Source organism: Argentina silus, assembly GCF_951799395.1.
Source record: "Argentina silus genome assembly, chromosome: 21".
Classification (NCBI taxonomy): Eukaryota; Metazoa; Chordata; class Actinopteri; order Argentiniformes; family Argentinidae; genus Argentina; species Argentina silus.
In genome coordinates, this window is record NC_139675.1 from 12,063,474 (window position 1) to 12,088,851 (window position 25,378).

At 44.8% G+C, this 25,378-nt stretch overlaps 1 protein-coding gene across 2 annotated transcripts in view; it reads left to right on the plus strand.

The window, feature by feature from the left end:
• Positions 1-2,006: 2,006 nt before the first annotated feature.
• coro2aa (coronin 2Aa) overlaps positions 2,007-25,378 on the plus strand; it is a 34,354-nt gene continuing 10,982 nt past the window's right edge. Inside the window, exons 1-2 of one of the 2 annotated variants that reach the window (XM_083693082.1) lie at positions 2,007-2,209; positions 23,581-23,781. In XM_083693082.1, coding sequence (XP_083549208.1) covers positions 2,195-2,209; positions 23,581-23,781 — 216 coding nt within the window. In that variant the 5' untranslated portion in view covers positions 2,007-2,194. Of the gene's footprint in view, positions 2,210-17,474; positions 17,802-23,580; positions 23,782-25,378 lie in introns of those variants that run through there. The other variant, XM_083693083.1, reaches the window with a different exon arrangement.

The window sequence follows — 25,378 nt, forward strand, 5'->3', positions numbered from 1 at the left end:
ACGATAGCGTTGATTTGGGAAATGTAACGCCATCTAAATCAGGTTCAAGAAATAAAACATTGAAGTCAAGTCAGAAATGCCCCCCTTGTTTTAGTGAAACTGTGAAAAAACTGAAAACGTATACATATCTCTTTCAAATGATCTACCAGACACACAGGCAAGTAGATATGTGACATTCACTACAGACGATATTCTAACCCTTTAGTGTATAAATCCTCTTTTATGCCCCAACTGTTGAAGTAGAGTACACCTAGTATGGGATTTCTATTGCAAGAACCATTACATTACATCGAATGTCAGTCCAGTCTTGAAGCAACATGGAGGCTTTATGGTTTTCTCAAACCATCTATTGTAGGAACTCAATAACATACCCAATAAATATGACATCATGTATGTGTGTTCACATGAGGTAAGTGTTGTGTGTTGATTTATTGACCGTTTGAAGTGCATGACACCGCCATTCATAATGTTTACAACCTATAATACAAGCCACTTGGAATAACATTGTGCATTGAGAGACCAGAGTTATTCATGTTACACACAATGAATAGTTGTTCCTCCATGTGAAAATACTATATTGGAGTATGGCGACCGTATCGAGCCCTTGTACCATGAGCTGTGTGGGCCACTTACATAATCATTGTGTATTTTCCGACACATTGTCTTAGGGATATCAATACATATACATAATGGTCCATGTTCTTATGAAGACTGTTGACAGTCCATGGTCTAGACTGCATATGACCATCACTATGTTCTTTCTGTCTCAAATGTTCCCATCAGTGTTGCATCTCAATCCTCTAATTCTCTTGTAGTTGCGGTACCAGTAGGGGGCGACAAAGTCTCTCAAATGTGTCACTTGTTTGTGTAATTGGGATTAAAGGGGCAAACTGTAATTGGTTAATAAATGTTTGTACTTTTAAATTGGTAATGATGCATAGCCATTGATTATTGAAGAATACAACTTATAAATGCGTCATGAGCTTAATTCTTAGTCTTACCCTATCAGAAACCAATATATACGCTTATTTTACTCAATTATTTGTGCATACAATGATTGTAAACAAACACTGTATAGCTACAAAACATGGTTAAAACTATAATGTCATGGATGGTCAGTCCTTGAGATCATAGCTCTGTCTATGAAATTGAGAGTGGTGACATTTCTCCAGGCCCATCCCTCAGCTGTTTGCCAAAAAAGTGGCGGGAGCCCGCTTTGTTGTTGTTGTTGATGAGTGTAAACAATACTGCTATGAGTGACTCTTATGGCAGATTATGAAGATGATTTATCTGGAAGACTTTTTTGTTTTTAGACTCATAAAAGCAAGGCTACAGTGTATGTACTGTGTGGACCGTCATGGGTGTGTGTCACTGGTGCCAATCTCTGGCATTGACCCATTTAAGGGAATTACCTTCTGTAAATACTGTTTATTCCTGCTTGCACTATATGATCCTCCTAACTGTGGCACCGCCACTTGTCATTGACCAAGGAGGACATTCACGCATATGCTTACATGTTTGTGGAGGATTGTGTTGCGCTTGACGTTATTGTCACCATTGGTTGTCATTGTTTTTACATATCAATGGCATTGTGAGGTCACAGCATACGTCGCATAATAGAACGCAGTCTGCTTGTTCCTGGGGGTTATTCTCGCACACGTGCTCTATGCGTCAGTAAAGGGGTCCCCTTTGAAACCATCTACTCGGGACAAAAAGACGACAGTCTGCACATAGCAGAACAAAGCATCACCACGACAAGTGGGCCACTCCGAAAGAAGAGCAGATAACCGGGAGCGGTAGTAAGTCACCTCTTTCGGGGAGAGGGCCCCTCCTCTCCCTCCTTCGGTGGCTCGGAGTCGGAGCATCTCTCCACCCCTCTGTTCCGCAGCGTTTACCTCACTTTTCTCTTTTTTTTTCATCACTGCGGCGCATGTGTGTGTGTGAGTGTGTGCAGCCTGTGAGCTAACACAGACCGCTGTTTTTTTTTGTACCCTTATGGTAAGCGACAAAATCAAGCCGAGCGTCATGATTTATGTATGATCGTCATACAAGCTGACAAGTAAAAACGACTTGCCAATCGGCTACCAAACCGAGTCAGACATTTCAGCCAAATTGAAGCCACCCACCGCTGCTGCTCGGTCCTCCGCTCCCACCCTGGAAAACCTCGCCACCTGCCAGCGCTGACACATCTTGCATGACCATCTCGAAGGTAAGAAGTTGCTCCAATGTATCCACCGGCAACATTGTTCTGGCAACGTTTTCTCGCCAATGTGGCGCGCTACAAAGATGAATGTGGTTGTTACAGTGTTATCGCAAGTGTTTGTTTTGAAGGACGGTTTATTTTGCGATTGCTGACCGCGTGGCTATGACCACAGCGCTGCCATGTGGTAGTAGTGTACGTTTATTCTCTTGCAGAAATGTACCGAAATAGATAAGATTATAGTTAAATAACACTAGCCTACTCTTAGAGCGTTTCAGCAGGCGGTATTGAACGGGCTGGTTTGCTGTGACGGGGTGCCAGTAGGGCTATCACTTTCAGGGCGTTTTACTGTTCTAATGATACCCCACAAGTGCAGCAGATGGTGTATCCATTGTTGCTGCCTGTACTTTGGGAGACAGAGGACGTCCACAAACTGAAGAGGACAACTGAATTGGCGTTTTGAAGTAGGGGTTCAATGACTCAAATCAAACGCTGACAACGTTCAGTGGTGATGATGGATACACAGTACCTCTCCCCCTGTATGTTCTCCCTCCTTCTGCTAGTTTGGAAGGCATGGCACAGTTAACGCCACTTGTTTTGACACAAGTGCACTTAAGTATTTATTTAAAGTACAATAGAAACCACTAGTGTGTCATGAGCTGGCTGCCTTCCATCACATTGTGAAGTTTTTATGAAACATCCCAAGAGAATATCATAAAATGTCCTTGCTGGCTGCTCTCTAATTTGTTGGAAGTGTTACAGCATTATTGTAATGACGCTTTTGAGAAGACCAGAGGTGTTGGCGAGGCGAGCAACTCTGAGAGGTGTATCAGTTTCTTGTCTTACAGTTACAGCCCATGACGAACACTTGCCACATAAAGCATTAGGAAAATGAAAGCTTTTGATGTCGCTGAGTTTGTGAAAGATACTTTTGGAAGCTGTGCAATCCTCACTCAGAAGCCATCTCATCCATCCCTTATAGCCAATGCTGAACTCCAGGGAGTCAAATGAAGATCAGGAGAACTTTAACAGCTGTCTTTGCAGCAGCCAGCGAGCAACTTCCAAGACCACTATCCTAGCCAGCCAGCGGGTAATAATGAAGGGGTTTTGGGTGTATGAAGATAAGCATCTACTACTTCATTTTTTTCTCTGTACCATTGAAATGTGTCAACGTTGTTTTAAAGCAAGACCACGCCACAAAATGCTGGCCTATATCTGAGCCATGTTCTTATACAGGCTGTTAAAACACAGCCGAGATTCTCTACATTTCACACCTCCCTTTCATGAATTGTATGTCACAGGGTTGTGACTCCTGCAATGCGGTTATTTACTCTGCTTGTTACACTTTATGTATGTACTGTGAGTCTGTCATTCTGTGACTGTAGCCTAAATATTAGAAATGAGGCCTGTAGTCTATAGACCAATACCTTAGTAAAGTCAACATGACAACGTGCATATTCCAACGAAATTTTGGTTCATTCAAGATTCTTTATTTGTCACGTGCATACAAGTATACAGTGAAATGCAAAAGTGACAGTGCCACAAGAGTAGTGCAACAATACAATAAGTTTTAAAATAGAATAACATAAAATAGAAGTACTAAAAAATATACAGTATGAACAGTACGACCAGCAGTTGGTGATTTGTTGACCAAAAAGTGTGGTCAAGTTTTAGCCAACGATTGAAGTCTAGCTCATACACATTTGACCAGACATACTGTATTTGGCAGGCTAGAGTATAGGCCTATAGACGGAATCAAATGGACCCATATTGTTGCACTCTTTGCCACTTCAGATTAGCCAATGAACATTGATTACTGTGATCAAACAGAACTCGCTGTGATACTTGGGGCCACACCACCAACTTTTGACTCGACAACCAAACTTATGAACTGTATTCACTCCCATTCTTAGTCATAACAAAGAGCCCTGTGGATGTGTCACAGATCACTGCGCAGATAACCACTGCGCATTAACTACCAGTAGTCGACTCAGATTGTAGATTTGCATAATAACTGCAGTCAATTTTTGAGAACTTATTAACTTCGGTTGTCGCTCGCATTCATAACAGGAATGTATGTGAACTTGACAGGATTAAGCACTAAAGAGAGGTGTTGTGTGTATGTGGCCTTTTCACTTGATGATAACATCAAACCTCAGACTTGAGCCAGCTCTATGTCCTTTTCATCTCAATCCTTGGTAATCTAAAGTACATCACAATGATACAATTGACCCACACTATCCTGTTTTAGACAGGATAGCCTACTGCTGATCAAAATCATTACCAGGACCATAGAGCAGTTTTATTGTGTGTACCAGGTATCAAAGTCCTCAGTGTCTTGATTGGAAGTGTGGTCTTGTCCAAACATGCCCTTCAACCTAAGGGCTGTGGGGTTGTTGGTTGGCTGATAAACATGTCATGTAGGCCTATCACTGTTGAGTAACACAGATGGAATCGGAATTGGTAAGCTCTTATTGGTAAATTCAGAAGGACATTTGACTAAGTGACACTTCTCTGGCTGTTAAAGCTCTTGTTTTTGATTGAATAGGCCTTGTTGAATACAGGAATCCCAGGAACTGTGGTTGGGTTTGAAATCATTGCTCTAAGCTGTCTTGAGAAATTTGAGAATTTGCTGAAGTCAGTAGATGTGGTGTTCTCACTCACTCTCACACACACACACACACACACACACATTCAGCCGTTCATACAATCTGAAGAATGTATGAAGTGGATAACACTTCCATGGAATGCTGCCTGCAATCAGTGGAGAGGTGAGGAAACTGATTAAGGGTTGTCCTGGTTGTATAACATGGTCAGATACGGTTCAGACCACCAGGTGATTGGGAACCGCATATCTTTTGTACTTCATTGAGTCTAAGCCTCACCTTAATCTGGGTCCTGTGTACTGTATGTTCGACATGTCCAATTGTCCCTTCAATGAGGGAAAGGTTGCCTAGCTACTTGACCCGGACGCGGTCAATTAGTCATAGTGGTTGACGACCGTTGTTGGAGTGTGTGTTTGTGTCTGTTACATTTGAATCACACAGTAAGAGTGCCTTAGGGGAATGATGTCACCTCATTTTATCTCCTTGGTTGCCTCACTGTCATAGATATCACATCCATCCATTCATTAGTTTCAGTGGAGACTTGTGGCTCCAAATTTGGCACAGACTGACGCCCCATACCCCTGTGGCCTGCAGGTAGTGTTTCTCCAGAGAACTCAGAGGGGGTTATTAGTTTCTCGGTCTGCCCCTCCTTACCATTCGCCCCTATGGCATTCTTCAGTGATGATGGCCTGTCCTCCCAGCATGGGCTCAGGTGATTTCATCACTCCCTGTGACTTTACCCCCCCCCCCCACACACACACACACACACACACACACTAACACTCTCCCCTCTGGCTCTGTCATAGAATCGACATACCCCATAAATCTAAAGTCTACTCTGGACTGGCGCTATTCTCACAAAGATCAGATTATGCCCCACTCTCTTGTCTCCCCCGGACGGTGGTTCTAGTGCCCTGTTTTATATGTCCATAGGAGAGAGGTCTTGGGGATGTGCTTAACATGCTTGGATTTATTGATGTTTTCACTGAAGAAGGCCAATAGTTTAATTGGTTTACTGTTATTTAAGCAATAATGCCCGAGATATTGATGATAAATTGCGGCCTCTCTGGCATTATTGCTTTTATACCGGATACACAAGAAATACATAAATTGAGACAAGAAAACAATGCTTTAAGTATTTATTTTGTGATAGATTGTGGTTGTTTCTGCCCTGCACTGAGAAATGGCCTATAGTTCCCAAAACTTAAAACGAACCTGATACACAAATCTACTGCGTGAAGGAATATCATAATAGATGATTTATCCGTGACATTATGTTTATTAAATCACGGCTTCGAACGCCTCTCACCCAATCACAATGCTTGTTTTCAACAACCCCTTGTATAATGATTTAGGAATAAAATGTGTTGTTACATTTTCGTCCTTCATTAAATGGCAATTAATTAATTAAGATAAAGCCTACACTTTTTGCAGAGAATATCGTGGCTAAGATTTAGACTTCAAAATACCACTATTACATTTTTTAGGATGATTACTTGCCTGACAATAGGTCTGAAATCCTGAAATTCTCTTATGTAACCTCCAAGCCTTCTGCACGTGACAGAAAGAGGCAACCAGCCTTTTACTGTTGCTGTACACACACACACACACACACACACACACTTCTGAGCACTTTCATAAATTGCCCCCCCAAATGTAATGGTAAAGACACATATGGAAATGACAATAGTAGAGGACAGTTTGGTTGTGTGTGTGGTTCTGTCATAGCCAGCCATCAGTGGTGGAGGTTGTCTTGCACGTTTCTGACAGCTGTCCAGCTCTTCCAGATTATCTGGGGTGACACTACACTGATCCATCCAGGGAGAGGGATTACTGGGAAAAGGAGAGTGCTCGGATTTACTTAGCTCCAATCCCACGCTCAATGGTATTCCCAATCCCAACCAGTTTTCCAGGCTGTGGAGACATTCAAAATGTTGCCACACTCTATCCCAGAGAGGAATATGTGAACTTGATCAGCCCATTAAGACATGGTGAACTGAGCTTTTCAAGTACAAGTGGCTTCCTGACAGTTGGTACACAACGGAGACTCTTGACTTTCAAGAAGCCAAAAAACAACAACAACTTGACCTAGTTGCGCATTCTTCACCCACCTATCGTTGCTATGGAGTTGTCACGGTCCAGGCCTACACTAAATTATAGATTTCTGTGACAGTTTTGTTTACATCTACCAATTTCGAATTTGTTAAGGAGGATTGATCAGGAGATTGATTGCAGATTGATTGCTTAGGGTTGTTCTTGTTTCGATTGACGAAAGGCATAGACCTTCTGTCATCAGTGAATGATTCTCTTTGACTAGTCTTCAGTACGTTGTTTTACTGCACAGAGAGTCTGAGGATCACGACCAGCAGGCAGTCTGGTCACTGATCAAAACAGACCCTCCTGTCATCCATTATTCATAGAGAGGAGAAGAAGAGGGCCCTTTCTCAGCCCCTCCTCCCACTGACGCGTGTTCAGCAGCACTGTATCGACCCCAGGGGGCCTAAGAGGTCCTAATGGTGTACTATCCCCGAAAAAAGACTGTCAAACCAATGTGTGAACCATTCTCTGACATCTGGACTAGAAGGCCTGGTTCCACTGTTTGGAGGACACAGTGATGTTGGTACTGTACAGCCTTCACAGCTGTTCCAGAATCAGCTCTATTGGTTGGGTCCTGACTGTCAAGGCAGGGAGTGCTGATCTCCAATTAGTCTTCAAGGATATAGAGAAGCATCAAGAGAAGCACAGCAGCAATTTGCAGAAGGAGGACCACGCCCCCAAAGTCTCCAGGCTAATGCATTTGCATTAGCTAGTCTAGTCAGCGAACGGCAAGTGCAAACAGTCGCATATCGCATCGGGCTAATGCAGTTAGCTAATGGAAGAAATCTGATTAGCGTTAGCATCAGTTGGTCAGGTCTGATAACGGTGTCTACACGATAGGATCCTGTGTTGCTATTGTTTAAGCAGTCGAGGGGTTGAGCCTGTGTGAAGGAAAGCCTATCCCCTTGTGGCTTTGAAAGTGAAGCTCACCTTGGCTACAGTCACTATGGTTCAGATGGCTGTCCTTGGCTGTTGTTGATAGTCCTCATTTGAAATGCTGTGATGATGAGGGCTCCTCTTGTGGCTACTTGCTTTGACTCTACTCCTTATGATCTGTATCTCTCCTGAATAATTGATCGCGTCTCGGCTCATTTTGTATTTGAATATTCATGTTACATTTCAATTAAGAACTAAGTCAAATCCGTAGGGAACGGGACACACACACACAGAGATGGAACAGTACCGTAAAGATCTAGATGCATACTAGTTATATTTATTTGGCACCTTCTATGTCAATATTACATCACCAACCCTTTCCTCCCCTCTTTTCTCGCTCTCCTGCTAGTTTGACAGAGTTCATTTAACAGATAGGGTTTCCTGATTAGCAGCTAATAGAGTGTAAAAGGCTGCCTGGGGCTGTTGCTACAGGGGCCCTCTCTCTCTCCTCTCGCTCTCCTCTCCTGCCTCAATAACATCCTGAATGTGTCATAATTAAATGTCATAATTAAATCTGGATAAAGAAAATCCCTCTAGAGGTAAGACCTGAACATCACTCCTATCTCTGCGCTGTTACATGATAGCCTTAATTACAACTTACTACATTCTTTACCACAGGTAGAGTAATGACTGTCAAAAATCCCTTGTAAGCCTACAGGTACCCCAAGTGAAGTCTCTAGCATAACAGAGTTTGGTTCAATAATCAACAAGGGCGCGTTACTGGAATTCTTCCACATGTCCCTGATGGTGAGGCATATATGCTATATGTGGGCCTTTCCTATCTTATTTGATTTACACTGTGTGCTCAAGTTGACGCCCACCCTCCTCCCATCCCAAACCCTCCATTCAGACTTGGCCTCCTTCCTGGTAGTAATGATGTAGTCATTATCCGATATGTGCAATACAACCCCCACTACGGCCTGCTGCAGGATGGGACGGGCTATTACTGCAAGTCAATAAAAGGGATTGATTTAGTATAGAGTTTCACAGGCTCCTCTGATATTTGTCGTTGTAATGTTGGGGAGTGGTTGGTGGAGGGGGGGGGGGGTGATTGGTGGGTGAGTCTCCCTATCTAGTCACCAGGGGTGTGTTTTGCATAATACATAAAGGATGAATGTGAAATGAGGCGTGGCCCACAGGCAAGGAACTGATTGTACTGTATGATAAGATAATTTCTTGATCATTTGAAATCTTCAGTTTAATTCTCATTTAGTTTTTCAAGAATATCTTTTCTAGACTATTTGAACCTTTTTTTTTTTATTGTATGCGTGTGCTGTTCTTCTGGTTATACCTTAGTAGGGGGAGTTATAGATTGGCATCAGCTGTTTGGTTGATTGGTAACAGGCGTTTGCCTGCTTGTGTTCTCCCTCCTCCCAAAATTACACTAACATTGAACTTAAGTTTAACTTATAAAAACGTAGGAATGTATGAAATTCTTCTCTCTGGCTGAACCTGTGGAGAGCCAGGCTGTAAAAACACCATTGAGTCGCTGTTGCCAACGTTGATGTCAGTGTATGAAACAAACAAACGTGATATCATTCAGTGAGTATGTTTACATGCATGCTAATAATCCAATATTACCCAGAATATGGCAACACTACGAATAAGGAATAAGGATAATAAACAACTTTATTCTGGTTGTGTTACCCTCAATGAGGCCTTAATTGGAGTAAGCATGGCTTTTATTTAGTGAATAAAAAGGACTGAATTATTCACAATCTGCTCAAAAGCAAAACCAGTGTGTACCAAGAAAGCAAAATGTTTGGATTTGCAATAGCCTTGATGAACATGTGTAGGGAAAGTAGCAGGAATCTACCACTATTGTCTTATTCGGAGTAAATCAGTGACCTAAGAATGTGTCTAATAGCCATGTTAAAGGGATACTTCACCCATTTTTACATCACATTCATTATCTCCAGCACTGTACCAGTGTCTCCATATGTGAAAATTTAGATTTTCTACTTTCTGTAGACACTGGTTACCACATATATAGACACAGCTATGGTGCTGGAAATCATGAATGCGATGTTAAATAAATTGGTGAAGTGTCCCTTTAATGTAGGCCTTTATGAATCACCTGTTAGAGCCAGGCCCTCTGGACAGGCACGCCACCCTGTGAGTCAACACCTCCAAGGGAATCAGATCAGATCAGAGTTATGCAGGTGAGGTCATAATCACTAAATGGGCTTCTCCCAAATAAGGACATTCCATAAGAAATTCACCACCTAATTTGTAGCCTTGATGTACCGTCTTCCACCGTGTTGCCTCGTAAAGTAAGCAGAGCGCTTGCAAGATTATGCTGTGGGGCAATGCGAGACGACTTCACTCAGATGTTGTTTAAAGCTGACGTAGAATATTACACTGGACACTTCATCCTCCATCACACCTCTTACGGTATGAGCCGACTCCTGTAACTTTCCCTTTTTCCTGTCCTGTAATGACACAATGGATCACACCTTAAATCCATCGCCCAAGAAACCCTAGAAGGTTCTTCTCAGAAGCCACATGTTCTTTGCCTCAAACTTTTAGATGGTTAAGATGGATCTATATGGTTAAAGATCCTGTATGTAGTTTTGAGCTTGAAGATGGTGCTGAATGGCCGTGATAAAGCGGTAGCCATCAAGGAATGAGATCACATGATAAATAACATTCAGTGACGAGCGCTGTTTTGGTCCAGAAAGCACCTTTCCACGTTTGTTGGTATTTAAAAACAATAGAGCATGTGTAGGCCTACTTTCAAGTTTTCAGTATGTCCAGAGAGGACGGCAACGCGTAAAACAACATGCTTCACCTTTTAAAGACATACAGTAGATATAGGATGATGCTGAGACATGATGACAGTAGTCTGAAGGGTATTTCCAAACCCAGGTGTGAGATGTGAGGTTCTGTGTTCTTCAGACGAATGCATGCAGCGATGCCCAGCCCAGGGATTGCATCAGTATCGACTCAGGACCAAGAACGTCATATAGGCCTATCACTGTTGAGTAACACAGATGGAATTGGAAATGATGAGTTCTTACTGGTAAATTCAGAAGGACAGTTGACTAAGTGACATTTCTCTGGCTGTGTAAAGCAGACCAGTTTGTGATTGAATAGGCATTGTTGTTGAATACAGGTATCCCAGGAACTGTGGTTGGGTTTGAAATTGTTGCTGTAAGCTCTAAGCCTACTCATACAGTGGAGTTTAATTGATATTTGTTGAGAAATTGCTGAAGTCAGTGAAGATGTGTTCTTCTTAAACGCACACACGGCCGCCCACACACACACAGTTGTACCTGTTTAGACACATGGACACACATATCTTACATTGTGATCTGCTTTTTCATCTGCAGTGATGGTGCAATAAGAAGATGTCTGAGTGCCTGTCATTGGGGTATTGATGTCAGCAGTTGATCTTGGCTCATGTTTTCCCCTGACAATGTGTGAATGATGCATGTTAAGACTGTTTAGCGCCCCAATATTGATTGCTTTAGCGTGGGTTATTTGGCTGAGTTTCATGTTTATGGTGGTAGATCTGTAGCCTAGTTCTGTAGAAGAAAATTACATTCCATCACTGTATTTAGAAACAATTATGCCTAGGCTACATGTTCGTTGTTGGGTCGGTCGGAGTGATCCCAAACCTTATTTGCATCCCAAACCAAACCACCAAAGACAACATGGAAAGGACCATGCAAATAACCCTAACCCAAAGCAAGACCTAAAGTCCTTGGGTTTACTTTTTGTTTTCAAATCACTGTGCCCGAGTGTTTTTACATGACTTAACAGTAACAAGTCCTCTAGCTAGGCTGGAGAGATTGACATGTTCTTTTGTTAGATCGGTTAGGGTGACACCTTCCTAAAACAAAGAGAGACATGACCATGTGATCACCTTTTAAACTGCTAGGGATTTAAATGGACCTGTTTTTAATGGCGGTTTCTGTGTACATTGGAGGACAATGGCTTCAAGACTGGAGAGCAGTTATACAATAATTAGCTGCACCTGTACAGCTGCTTAACCTGTTAATACCATTAATACTGTGAGCCTCTGAAAGGTGAACACGACTTAAAATGGTTAATTATCTGTACTGTACAAAGAAAATAGGTAGGTAGAGTGCTGTTTAATATTTGGCTTGAAAACATTGAATGTCCATTACAAAAATGTTTTTTTTAATGCACGATAAGTGTAAGCTTTTCCATATTATGAATCACTCCCAAATGTGCAGCAAGAGTCTTTCCTAGCCAGCAAGAGGCACATATGTGGAACTGTAGATCTATCTCTCCTCTCCCTCTTACAATAGATGCATATACACACACACACACACACACACACACTTTCTCAAATGCTTTTGTCTCAGAGACCACCATATAATCCAGAGCTACACAACACTAGAACACAGGGCCCCTCCAACTGCCTACACCCCGAAGACAATCTCATAATGACAACCAATGAACCGACACCCTGGATGGGATAAGAACAACTAAGCCTAGCCATTCAAACTTACCTAAGCTTTAGCCTCAAAAAAAGCAAAGACCGCAGATCAAAAGCAGGACAGGCACTTTACACTAAAACCAGGTGTTTTGCCATCAAAACAGAGCCAGCACCCTCATCAGAAATTACAAAGTGAGTGGGAAACCACAGTTTCCCACAGTAGCCAGCTATTAGCTGCAAACGTGTGATCTGTCATTCAAAACGAAGCCTTTAGCTTTTTAGATCTCTGGGAAGACTCCCAAGCTATGTGGTTTCTTCTTGGTGGCTATGCATGTGCTCCAGAGTAATTCATGGTGAGTTGAACAAACTCATTATAAAGACAATAACATTTACATTGACTGATGGACCAAGGTGTCATCAATTTATCAAGCATGTTTGTCTTCCTGAAGACTAGATCGTCTCTGGTTATTGGCCGAGACTAGGCTACTGAATTTTGGCCCAGTATTGCCCCCATAGCCTGCGTTCCAAGTTCAAACTGCTGGATCAAGGTGAGCAGGAGGCTCCTCTAAGTAGGTGACAGTCATCTGCAGACAGGGAGGAGGAGGGTTGAGGAGTGAGGAAAATGTGGAGAACAGTTTCCTTGGGTCAGAGGCAGAGGATTGAATTTTGGAATGGTAGTAAGAAGCTTTAGCAGCTGATGCAGTTGAGGAGGAGAGAGAGAGAAGGTTTTAGGTCATCATGGAGGCCAGTTTTTCTCCATTTCCTCTCAGCTGCCCGGAGCCCTATTCTACAAGCTTGCAGGGTTTCAGACAGCCAGGGAGCACGTGGAGAGGATCGTGCCGGCCTTGAGGTCTGTGGACAGAGAGAGTCGAAGGATGAGGAAAGAGTGTACAGGAGGGTGGAGGAGGCTGCATCAGTGAATAGAAGGGAGAAGGATTCAGCAGAGGGTAGGAAGGATAAGACAGAGGATGAGACAGCGGTGAGGGAGAGGGTACGCAGGTTGTGATGTGTGGGTAGAGACTGACTGGGAGGGGGTGGATTTGAGAGGAAGGGAGAAGGATACAAAATTATGATCAGAAACCGGAAGAGGGGTAACAGTAAGGTTGGAGATATGGGAGGATCTGGTGAGGACAAGGTCGAGCTGACTGCCTGCCTTATGAGGAGAGTGGGACAGGGTAAGGCCGAAGGAGGAAAGGTCAAGTACTCCAGAATGAGTGAAGCTTCTCTGATTGGATGTTGAAGTCACCCAGTAGTGAGAGCGGTGTACCGTCTTCAGGGAAGAAGCTGAGAAGGACATCCATCTCATCTAAGTAGTGGCCAAGCTGACCTGGTGGACAATAGATAACGACAATGTGAAGTTTGACTGGGGAGGTGACAGAAACAGCATGGAATTCAAAGGTGTGAGAGGGGAAGGACATTGTGTGACAATTTAGGTGAGATTAGGAGTCCTGTTCCTCACCCTCGACCAGAGAGTCTAGGGGAATGAGAAAAGGAGTAGGCATCAGAGAGGGCTGCTGGAGTAGCTGTGTTTTCCGGTGTAATCCATGTCTCTGTGAGGGCAAGGAAGTGGAAAGACATGAAGCAGATATGAGCTGAGATAGTCTCTGCTTTCCGGACCACTAACAGGCAGTTCCAAAGTCCTCCCACGACAGTGAGCATAGTGGGTAGATTAGATTGGAAGGGTTGCTAGACCGGTGATGTATAGAAACACATGTAGCCCCCCTTTGCTGTTCTGGGCAATTAATAGGGGTGGCTAACCTGAATTCTTTAAATAAACTATTGTTGCATGCTTATTTTGTCTGTTCACTACAGGTATCAGTAATAACTATGTTGCAATACTTTTATAACGTACAGTCCCACCAATTCCATGTCTTTTGTAAATTTATTCAAATCAGTCTTCTTTCACTGATCTTCAATCCCCGAAATAGATAGATGGAGATAGATAGAAACTTGATTTATCCCTAGGGGAAATTCAGGTTCCAAGTAGCTTACAGACATAGAGACATCACACATAACATACACATACAACATACAACATAAGCAGGATTGTAAACAGGCGAGGTGCAGTTGTAAACGTCTTTGCAGTTAGGTGAGGTGCAAAAAGGTAATGCAGACAGTGTAATTATAGCATTAAATACTAAAAACTAAATACTAAATATGGGCTACATAAATATGGACTATTTTTGAAGTGCATTTAGTCCAGGCTGGTGGAGGGAGGTAGGGGCTGTGTATGAGGCCTAGCATAGCCAGTAAACATTGTAGTTAATGAGGTGAAACAGTAAGGTACAGGACAGTGATGTGATACAGAGGGTGGAGGGTGGAGGTTATGAAGCTTGCATGAAATGAAAATACCACTTAAAGTGCACATTCAAATATCCGAATTCAAATGGTAAACACTGTAAACCTCAATGAAATGAAATAAAATAAAACCTATTCTAAAGCCGGCAATGATAACTATGATAACGATACCCAAGTCCAGTGCGTTGCAGGCCTGGCGCGTGTAGCTTGCGTGCGTTGTAGCTCACCTAAAATGGCGGCTCCTTCACTCTCACGAGCTAGAAGACAAAAACGAAACTCCCAGTTCCTTGAGCAGGCAGCCGCGCGAAGCTCCTCTCTCGACAACCGGTGCAGTTTTCTCGAACGGCAGGCATCTTGTGTGCTACCGTCTCTCCCGGTGGCTATAGACGTCTTGAGCTCCCGTGTTGGTCGATCACAATCCATAAGCACTCCGAAGAAAGCTAGCTATCTCACTGTTGAGCTAGGCTAGGCTAGGCTAAGCAAGGTGGCTGACCGTCTGAACGGTTAGGGCAGAGAAATTGTTCCAAAACAGTTCATACGCCGAACGTAATAATTTATAGAGTTCACGGGTTGTGTACTCGCATTATTACCTTGTTCTAAACACAGAAATAAGTGGGCTACGTACATTATTAACCTTCACTCGACAGCACACATCCCGAATCTAACGTCCCCTTCTCCTCCACCTGACACCTGACCTTCAACTCACATTTTCATTGGCTCATGAAAATAAACAAAATGCACAAACTTTACATTTGAATCTTTTCTCACAGAAATCAAAAGTAAATTCCTTTACAATATTGTGAACATAGTATTTAAGAAAACAAAATACATTTTACATCATGTAAATAATTCAATACATGAACGTAACCCATGAAACTCTATTCAATATCAAACATAGTAATAGTTTTACCATTTTAAGTCCTATGTATTCTATTAATGAACTTATTCTATTTATACTTCTATTTATTAATCAATGAACTTTTAATAGTTAGGCCTAATTTTCCATAGGGCTACACACATGCATATGCAGGGCATGATATTTACTTGTGGGTCTAGCAGCCAAGGTGTCTGGTGGGTGAGACATTTTTTTACCAGCCAAAATATATGTTTTTTTATCAAAATAAAGGCAGAAATCACACAAAACACATGGGCCTGACTTCTGTCACATCAAAAGTGACTCCCTGTAGTTGGCTTTAAGTCTCTAAATTGAAGCATAGTATTTGTCAACCATTGTTGTCTGCCTGCCAAAGTGGCAGATTTACCAGCCAATGCAAAAATGTGTTCACTTTTTGCCCTGCACATATGTCTGTTCACTGGACGGATAAAGGAGGTTGGCTTGGCAGTGCTTTCAGTTGGTTTGATCTCAAAACAAACAGTGTAGGCTACAGTTGATTGTGCGTGTGCACACCTGTTTGTTTTAGTGTAGGCATGTCTTATTGATGCGTGTCTTATGTAAGACAATTCCAGAGAAATCACTACAATTGATCTCTCAATAGTGCATATACCTCACTTTCAGCCATCAGCCTTTTCCATGCATACTAATGGGAGGATGTCCCACTCTCCAACTCCTAATGGGTTTCTATGAGGCTAGTATGCATATGAATGCCCCCCATCCCCCCCCCCCCCCATTGATGTTATTGTGGCCAAGCCGGTGTGGGAGGTGATTGCTCACTCTTGACTTCAGGCGCATGTTGTTGTGCAACTCTACGATAGCAGTTGAACGTCCTGAAGTGTTTGTGTGTGTGTTCATGATATGAGGAAGTCTTAGATATAAGTCGAGAACATGGATTTGTAGGATCAAACACCAATATCTTCGGGAGGAAGACTAGGCAGGTTCCTGCGTCTCAGACAAACTAGCCTATTACTCCTCTGCCCTGTCCCTTATCTCTCACACGCCAGTCTAGAGGTAGAGGTAGAGCTGGACTCTGGACCTGGACCCAATATGTGTGTGTGTGTGTGTGTGTGTGTGTGACACTGATTAACCTATCGACGACCAGCCTCGCCACTCTCTGACCTGCTGTTTGGTCATGTGACGGCCAGCTGTCGATGCCTGGCTTTTCTCCCGTAGCCGTCCTCATATTGACCTGCCTAGCCTAGCCTAGCCCAGCTTCCTCCAATTGGCTAGCCTCATACCCGTTAGCCTAGCCTAGCCTCCCATATCCAATTGTCTAGCCTCATATCCGTTAGCCTAGCCTAGCCCAGCCTCCCCTATCCAACCGGCGAGCCTCCAGTGCAAATGTGCAATTATGTAATGTCTTTGACAGGGGCTGACGTGTAGTGATTACCATAGCTGCCCGTCAGGCCCAGGATTTGGTGGAAGTTTGGCGGGCAGCCAAGCCAAGCCAGCTGAGCCTCCCTTTTTTATGCATTGCACAAGGTGTTTTCTTTTTTTCACAGCTGCAAGGCTCTCCTTTAAAGAGCAGTACATGATTTCCCCCCCAAGGATCATAAAAAGATACCCTCAGCTCTTGTAATGGAGACCCCTGTCCTGGATCTCCTGGTGTTGTGGGGGGGGGGGGGGCTTGTGTTTTAAAGGCATAGCCCGCCCAAAGACCTGTCTGGTTGGTTGTTATACTGGGACAGGAGGATGGGATTTTAAGCAGACTTGAAAGCGAAAGAAAAGTCTCCCTGGTTTCTTCCCCCTCCTTCCTCATCCTCCTCTTTTGTCTCTCTCTGGCAGTGGCCACTAAAAGATGGAGGGAGGAATCCTGATTGAGCAAATACTGTGGAGGAGTGGAGAGGGTGTGGTGCTCGGAGGAGAGGGGGGAGTGTCTGATTACCTGCCTCTCTCTCTCCCCTACACACACACTCCCTCTTTTCTCTCCCTCTATCTGTCCGGTCTCTGGGTTAGGCACCACCCTTTTAGGGAGTGTACATACATACATACATACATACATACACACACACACACACACTCGACTCCGTGTCTCCTGCCTCAGTGGGCCTGGCGGTGTATCCAGAGGGAGTACTGGTTGGATGAGCTTTAGCTGGACTGGAAAGACTTTGGACGGGGTTGGTGGACCAGGATCATACACTCAGTGGGAGCTCTCCCTTTTAAGCCTGTGAGTGTGTGTGTGAGGCAGGCTCGCCCCATGTGCCTGAGAGAGAGGGAGAGCAAGGGAAGAGTCGATTTACTGCGAGCCTTCAGGACCCGACAGACAGACAGGCTGACAGACAGACAGATATCACCTGCTCTCTCTCTCTGTCAAGGAGCTCTGCGTGTACACTTGTTCTCTGGCCCGTCCACACTGACAGGGTGAGTACGGAGTAGGAAGGATCAGAACCAGGGATCTCTCTCTCTCTCCCTCCCTCCCTCCCTCCCTCCCTCTCCCTTATCCTTGCTCTCCTTCTCCCTTCACTCCATTCTCTCCCTCTTGTTTTACCCGTGTGTGTGTGTGTGTGTGTGTGTGTGTGTGTGTAAGAGCTCGCCCCTGGCCCGGGGGTTGAGTCGAGTGTGTGTGAGATGAGTGAGGGACAGGGTGATTACAGTGTGTGTGTGTAGTTTAATGGTCCTCAGGAGCTAAGGCAGGCCTCAACAAGATAGAAGAATTGAACTCTGAACCCAATACCTCAAGGGAGTGTGCGTCTGTGTGTGGGGGGTGTTTGCCTGTGTGTGCTTGGAAAAAATTCAGTCTTTTTTTCATCCTTAAAGCAAAACATTAGGAAGTTGACATGACCTCAATGCAATTGTTTGGGCTTGAGTGTATTGCCTTAAGCAGATGAGTATTGTTGCTGGCTTCAACCAAAAAAAACAAGGATTGCGGAGAGAGGGAACTGAAAATGTATTCGAACAGTCACCATGACATCATGCACTGTATCAGTCAACCATGAAAATCACAGATGGCTTTTTATGGTGGGGTCCACCCGATGAGACACACTACCACTGAAATATGTGCAATGTAGTCAGAGTTGCAGTCTCCGCAAGTTGATTACAGACCTATTCATCATGCTCTGTGTCTTATTTCTGCTGCTTGTCAAGAAAGCCATCATGACCTCCTATACGAGGTGCCTAGTCTACTGTGTGTGTGTACCAGTTAATTTACACTGAGTGTGTTTCAGTATATACAGTTGACTACAATGGGAGCAGTCTTCATAAGTGTGGATTCATTCCATTGTTCCATTTCACCACACCCTGCTTACCTAATTCACATATTAGTTAATCATTAATTCAGCCTGGTAAGTGCAGATATCCATACACCAATAAAAATCTGCCCGGTACAAAGGAGTATTGTATGCTATCTGAAGATCTGAACCTGCACACTGTACCTGGATTTCATTGCCTTTTGCTTTGAAACGTTTGCACTGCGGTTTTACGAGAGTGCAGCAGTGTGTACTGTATCTACATGTGGGAAGTGTTGAGTGTTGACAGTAGCATGGTAGTGTCCTGGTTGGCTTTAGAGAAGTTGTTTGATCATAGAGGAGAAAGAGATTTATGTGTGTGTGTTTGCATGTGTGCGTGCGTGTGTGTGTGTGTGTGTGTGTCCACTATTGAAGATCAATGCCATTGTGAAGAAGGATTAAGATAACTTATTTTTCTATTACTCAATTATAATAAAAATAAATAAATAAAGTAACCCAGCGGTTCAAAGTATTCAGTAGCATTTGTGGGAGTTTTTGCCCATTGATGAGGCTGCAGGCCCAAGGCCCTCTCTGAGGTGTTACATTTCAGCTGCTGCGGGTCCTACACAAGTTCTAAATGGACTTTCTGTCCCCATGCCCCCCAGACACACACACACACACACACACACACACAAACAAACCCCTCACCCATCAAGACATGTCCTTTCATAGCGCCTTACTCTTTTACATGTACATTCTATAGTGCGGGCAGCTATTGTGTTACCTGTGCAGCAGTTATCACATTACAGGGGAAAGCTTGTAGCTTATAGCTGTCGTCTGTGTGAGATATCATGTCAGACAGCAACGTAGACAGAGGGAAGACACACACACACACACACACTCTCTCTCTGTCATACACACGCACACACACGCACACACACTCACCTGGACATTCCACAGCTCGGGTTTCCCTTTCAGCGCTTACAAAACACGGCAGGCGACCCAACAGCCCTCACTCACCCCCCCCCCCCCCCCCTCCTCACCCATCTCCTCACCCATCCTGAGTCCCACTCTGCCTCACCAAGCCTGACTCTCCCTCTCACACACTCTCACTCCTAGAGAAGGTACTTAAATGATGTAATGTTACAGTTTAGTAGTGGTGTCATGCTCCTGAAGCGCAGTGAGCAGGGAGACTCGAGGGGAGGGAGGGTGTGTGTGTGTGTGTGTGTGTGTGTGTGTGTGTGTATAGGGGGGGTGTAGTGAGGTGACATGATGCTTAGAGAGAGACGCCGGGTCTAGAAGGAGATAGGTGGGTAGATCTGGAGCGTGAGACGTTAGGTCCCAGGAGTGGGATGTGGGGGTGTTGCGGTCTAGCAGTGGGGAGAGAGGTGTCATGGTGCTTCCAGCTTCAGGCATGCTACTCATTTAGAATGGAAAGTTTGTATGTAGACACTGTCAGTGACCCGCCCCCCCCCAGCCCTAAGCCTTTAGCCCTGACACAGCCCTAAGCCTACAGTAAGACACCAGGCAGGCGGGGGGGGGGTGAGACCAGAGGGCTGTTAATACTAGTGTTTACGAGGTATAGAGGATCAGGAGCATAGCAAGGTGAGGGAGGTGAGAGGGCATACACACACACACACACACACACTCAGTCCACAGGGGACTATGAGACAGATGTTTGAAAGCCTGAGAAATATGCTGAGCCTAGTAACCTTCTCATGTCGAGCGAGAAATCTAATTTCTCTCTTTTTTTCCTCACTGTCTTTTTGTGGTTCGTTTGACATGAGTTTGTGACTCATACAGTCGGTCATAGGCCCTCTGTTCCAGAAATAGACAGAGCGGTGTCTGCTTGCTTTTCCTCCCCTTTATGTTGCTTATAGAGCCATCCTTTCCACTTCAGGCTGTCGAATAGACTTGTCGGCCGGCCTATATTTGGAGCAGTGAAGTTGTCTTTCTGTCTCTGCCTTTTTGATCAGCAAGATGGCAGTGTTAAAAATAGAATAATCGGCGAGGTGCTTTCGTCATCATTTCCTGGTTCAGACAGTCATAGTACGCCTACCACCGCTGCCAAAGTCTGCTGGGTAGCCGCAACGGAAATATTAAATGGTCGCTACTTGGTCTACCTCCTCGTGTCTGTGGTACGGCTAGCTAGCTAGTCATGTCTGTGATTGTAGGCCCTAGACCTGATTCATTTGTGACAAAAAAAAGAGAGAGCTTTATTTGCTCTCTTTGAAAGCCTATACTTTCAAACATGTGATGGCCATCCGGCTGCTGTGTCCTCTGACATGTTGCTGCTGTGAACGTCTCAGGCAGGCAGGCTAATTGTTTTCACTCGGTAGAGCAGGCAGGTGAGTTTGACAGCAGAACAGGGGGTGATAATGATCAGGTGTGTATTTTGGGCTTGACGAGGTGGGAAAGGACACACACACACACACACACACACACACACACACACACACACATACGTGCGCACGCATTCAAATAGCGAGCCTTGGAGCAGAACAGCGTTTGTCGCTCTCAACACCTGAAACAGCCAATCCCATGATTGACCTGTACAACCAGTTCCTGTCATCGGGCCACAGCTGACAGGCTCTGATGCTATCAGGTCAGACAGACACAGGTACTGACAGCTAGAGGGCTACTGTCCCTGTTCCTGTCCCTGTGGGGGACCAGGCAAACATTGGGAGAGAGGGAGATTCTGACATTTACATATTTGACATTTAGCAGACATTTGGTACAAGGTACATTTGTCTAAAGTAAGTGAATCATCTATCCATCAGTCATCATAAGAACACATCTATGCTAGGACCAAGGTCCCTTACCAGTCACGTTGTTAGAAGAAGATTAAGATTATTTTTACCTGTACAGAGGGGTAGTGGGGGGGTGAAGAGGTCTTTAGGAGGGACAGTCAGCTGACAGAGCCACAGCACTCCCTGTTTTTCTCTATGGGTTCATGTTGGAAGTAGGACTGGGAGGAGAGATGGGCCGTACTGGGCAGGAAGTTGGGGACTGGGAGTTGTCGATGCCAACGTTCATTTGTTATCCAGTAGAAGAACCCACGTGCGACCATGTTTTTATTGATGGTAACGTACAGTATTTTAATTGAGGGAAAGATGTTAATTTTTAGGGCAAACACATTTTGTCAGTTTGTGTGTGTGTGTGTGTGTGTGTGCATGTGCTTTAGGAGTCAGCTTGTGAGGGATGCCGCGGTGTGTGTGAGCAGTTGTGTCCCAGGGCTGGTTGGGGATTACACACACACCTGAAAAGGTTAACGAAGCTCTCGGCAGGTGGAGGGAACATTCCAGCCTGACAGCTCTGCCTCTCTCTCTCTCTCTCTCTCTCGCCCCGAGGGCAGAAGGTGAGCGGGCTGTGTGGAAACAGAGCCGAGGAAAGGCTTTTCTCTCTCGTTCTGCTTCTTGTATACTCTCTCTCTCATGCTTTTTCTCTCTCTCTCTCTCTGCTTCTGTTAAGGCCTCTTCCCCACCAACCACCACCACTACAGCCACACCCCCGTCCACCAACCAAAGGGACCGGCTCCCAACATGGTCTTATTACTGTCCTCCCCACACATGATGTCACTCTGTTTTCCTCCCTGTCTGTTTCTATGCCGACAGCGTCTTCATGGAGAGTATCGTCCAAACACTTCCAATGATGTCATTGTCATTGGGCTACAGAGCTGTGTCATTTTCAGGTGACAGGTTTAGAGAAGCGGGGACAGGGAACAGCTCTCTCTCTCTCTTTGTATCTTCTGTCTTTTGTCTTTTTCAGTCTCTCATCCTGTGTCTGTCTCTCTGTCTTTCTCTTTCTGGCTGTCTGTCTTTCTCTCTGCTTTGACCATTTCTGTTCTGAACCTCCAGACCATCAACCTCTCCACCCCTAATTCATAAATAATGACCGTGCAGCAGGCAGGCGGATGGAGAGGGAGGGAGGGAGGCACTGGGGGAGGCAGGCAGGAGGGCGGGGTGAGCAGGAGGGAAGCAGACGGATAGACTAGGAATGGAGGGACAGAAGGTGAGGCAGAGGAAGAGACGAGGAAGGAGGAATGGAGGTGGGAGGAAGGAGGGAAATACAGGAGGAATGGTGAGGCAGACTGAGAGATGAGGGAGGGAGAGACTAGGGAGGGAAGGAGGAGGTGGATGGGTGGGGAGGGAGGCAGGGTGTGAGGTAGAGTGGTGGCTGGAAGGGAAGGAGGGAGGCAGAAAGGCTGGCTGGCCAGGCTGGGTACCAGGGTTGCAGAGGCACGTAACATTCACACTAATGACACTAATGACAGGCTGGCTTGGAGAGAGGTGGCCTAAAGAGACAAGCCTCAAATTCTCCTGACAGGAGCTGACAGCAGCTGACAGGAACCAGGCTTCACAATGGAGGTGGTTTGCAGTTTACAGTTTTTCCCAATCGTTGAAACACGTTTCCTGAAACTATAGCTCAATTTGTCAAAACACAAACCTGAAAAGAGTTAACCATTTTGTCAAAACTCCAAAATCTCTTCTCAAAACTGATTCTTTCCACCAAAACGATACATCCAGTTGTCATATGAATATCTCTTACAGAGCATCAATTAAACACTGCTGTGCTAAATTAAAAACACTACCATCAAAATAGGATTTCATTAGACATATTGGCTCGCCTTTCTCCTCCTCCTCCTCCTCTTGCTCTCACTCTTCCTTCCATTGAAAACAATGGAATTGTGCTTAGAGTTTAGCAGTCTAGAGTCTTGTTGTTGATACATGAGCTTCAAGTTTTCAGACTTGTGTGCATCGTTCCATTTCTTGTGTGTACAATGGAGAAACAACTGTAAGTTAGAGTTACCCAAGATAATCACCACATCCTCTCTTTCACAATGTCTATTGTCTGTGCAGTACGTGGTTGGTATAAAAAAAGGCCCAGATATTTCTCCTTGAGTGACCTGACCAACCTCTATCTGTCTATCTATCTATCTTTCTCTCAATCCCTCCCTCCCTCCTCCCCTCCTCCAGATGACATGGCGTCCTCAGTACCGCAGCTCCAAGTTCCGCCACGTGTTCGGTAAAGCTGCCACCAAGGAGAACTGCTACGATGGCGTGCCCATCACACGGAGCGTACAAGACAACCACTTCTGCGCCGTCAACCCACGCTTCATCGCCGTCATCACAGAATGCGCCGGGGGTGGGGCCTTCCTGGTCATGTCTGTCCATCACGTGAGTCTCCGCCCACCTCGCTTGATGATGTGAAATGAATGACCAATTGATAGGGTGTGTCTGTCTGTGTGCGCGTGCGTGTGGTTAACAACACAGTATGCTTTCTTTTTGTTGTGTTTACCATGGGAAATACACCACAGAAGGTCTGTTTTTAGCTTCTGCTTGTGATTGTGAGTTCTCCCTCTGTTGCCTCTTTAGTGCGTTGCTACGGTCGGTGTTTGGGTCGGTCCAAACATCGCCTGAGCCAAAGAGTGGCCAAAAAAACTCCAGGGAAAGCCAAGCAGCTTCAACCCATTACTCTCTCCTGAACCTCCTGTGGTCCTTGTTCAGCCTCCACACACACACACACACACACACACACACACACACACTCTCTCTCCCCCCTCTTCTCTTTTGCTGTCTAAAATGAGTCATCGAAAACAAATTCATCTTCATAAAATATTGTGAAGTGTTCTTTTTTTTATTCCGTTATCACAATCAGTGTCTTATCAGAGGCATCTGTGATCTCTCATCCAAACTTGTCTTTCATCTGTCTGTACGGCCCCCGGACCTCTTCACCTGCACGTCCACTGAATTTATGACACCCCCCCCCCCTGCCCCCCAGTTAATTTATCTCAGGCCAACGGTGATTCATCAAAAAGAACGCCCTTTCTACCTCTCTTCTTCTCTCCCTCCCTCTCTTTTTTCCCCTTTCTCCTTTTAAAGGGGTTTCTGAATTTATCACACTCCTCCTGGCTCACCCAGGAATTACATAGGGGCTCAGGAATGACATAACTCACTTTTCTCTACCCCTTCACATGCGTGCACGCACACACACACACACACACACTCAAGGTTGATCAGTCTCTTCTCTGACTAAAGCCATTGTTCTTGGTGCCATGTATAGCACCCACCCGCCCTGTCCTTGTAATCTAAGATATTTACAACCCATCTCTCTCTCTGATAACATGTTCTGTGACTGACTCATAAATATGGCTGTAAGGCTCACCCCCCTGCCTGTTGAGTGTGTGCACACATTCGTGTGTGTGTCTATGTTTGTGTTGGAGGCGGTTGACAATGGGGCAGTGATGTCATACTCGTTCTTATGCCAAATATACCTGCTGCAGGTGTGTGCGTGCGTGTGTTGAAAAGTTGTTTTGCACAACGAAATTACTTAAGCAAGGAGGTGCTGCCAACCCCCCCAAAACACATACACACACAGATGATTGTTTGCACACACACACACACACACACACACACACACACTGTACACACACTCCAGGACACCGTGTGTGTGTGTCTGCCACCTGTCTTTGAGTAAACACCTGCAATTGGTTTCTGTTCAGATAATTGAATCGTTATTAACACACACAGGCCAGACTAAGTCATTCTGTAATATCATCCAGTAATACACACTCCTCAATTGTTCTTCAACCACTATTAATCATTTTGAAACTGAAAGGATAAAGGGCTCGGGCTGTCTGGGACAACATGGTGCTACTGAACGCACCCCAGCATTGCCTGAGATGCTGTCATGAGCGGTGGTTGAATTGTGTCTCCACTGAGTCCGAGGTTTCAGTTTGCTCAAGAGCAAAGAGAAGCCTTAACAAAGAAGTCA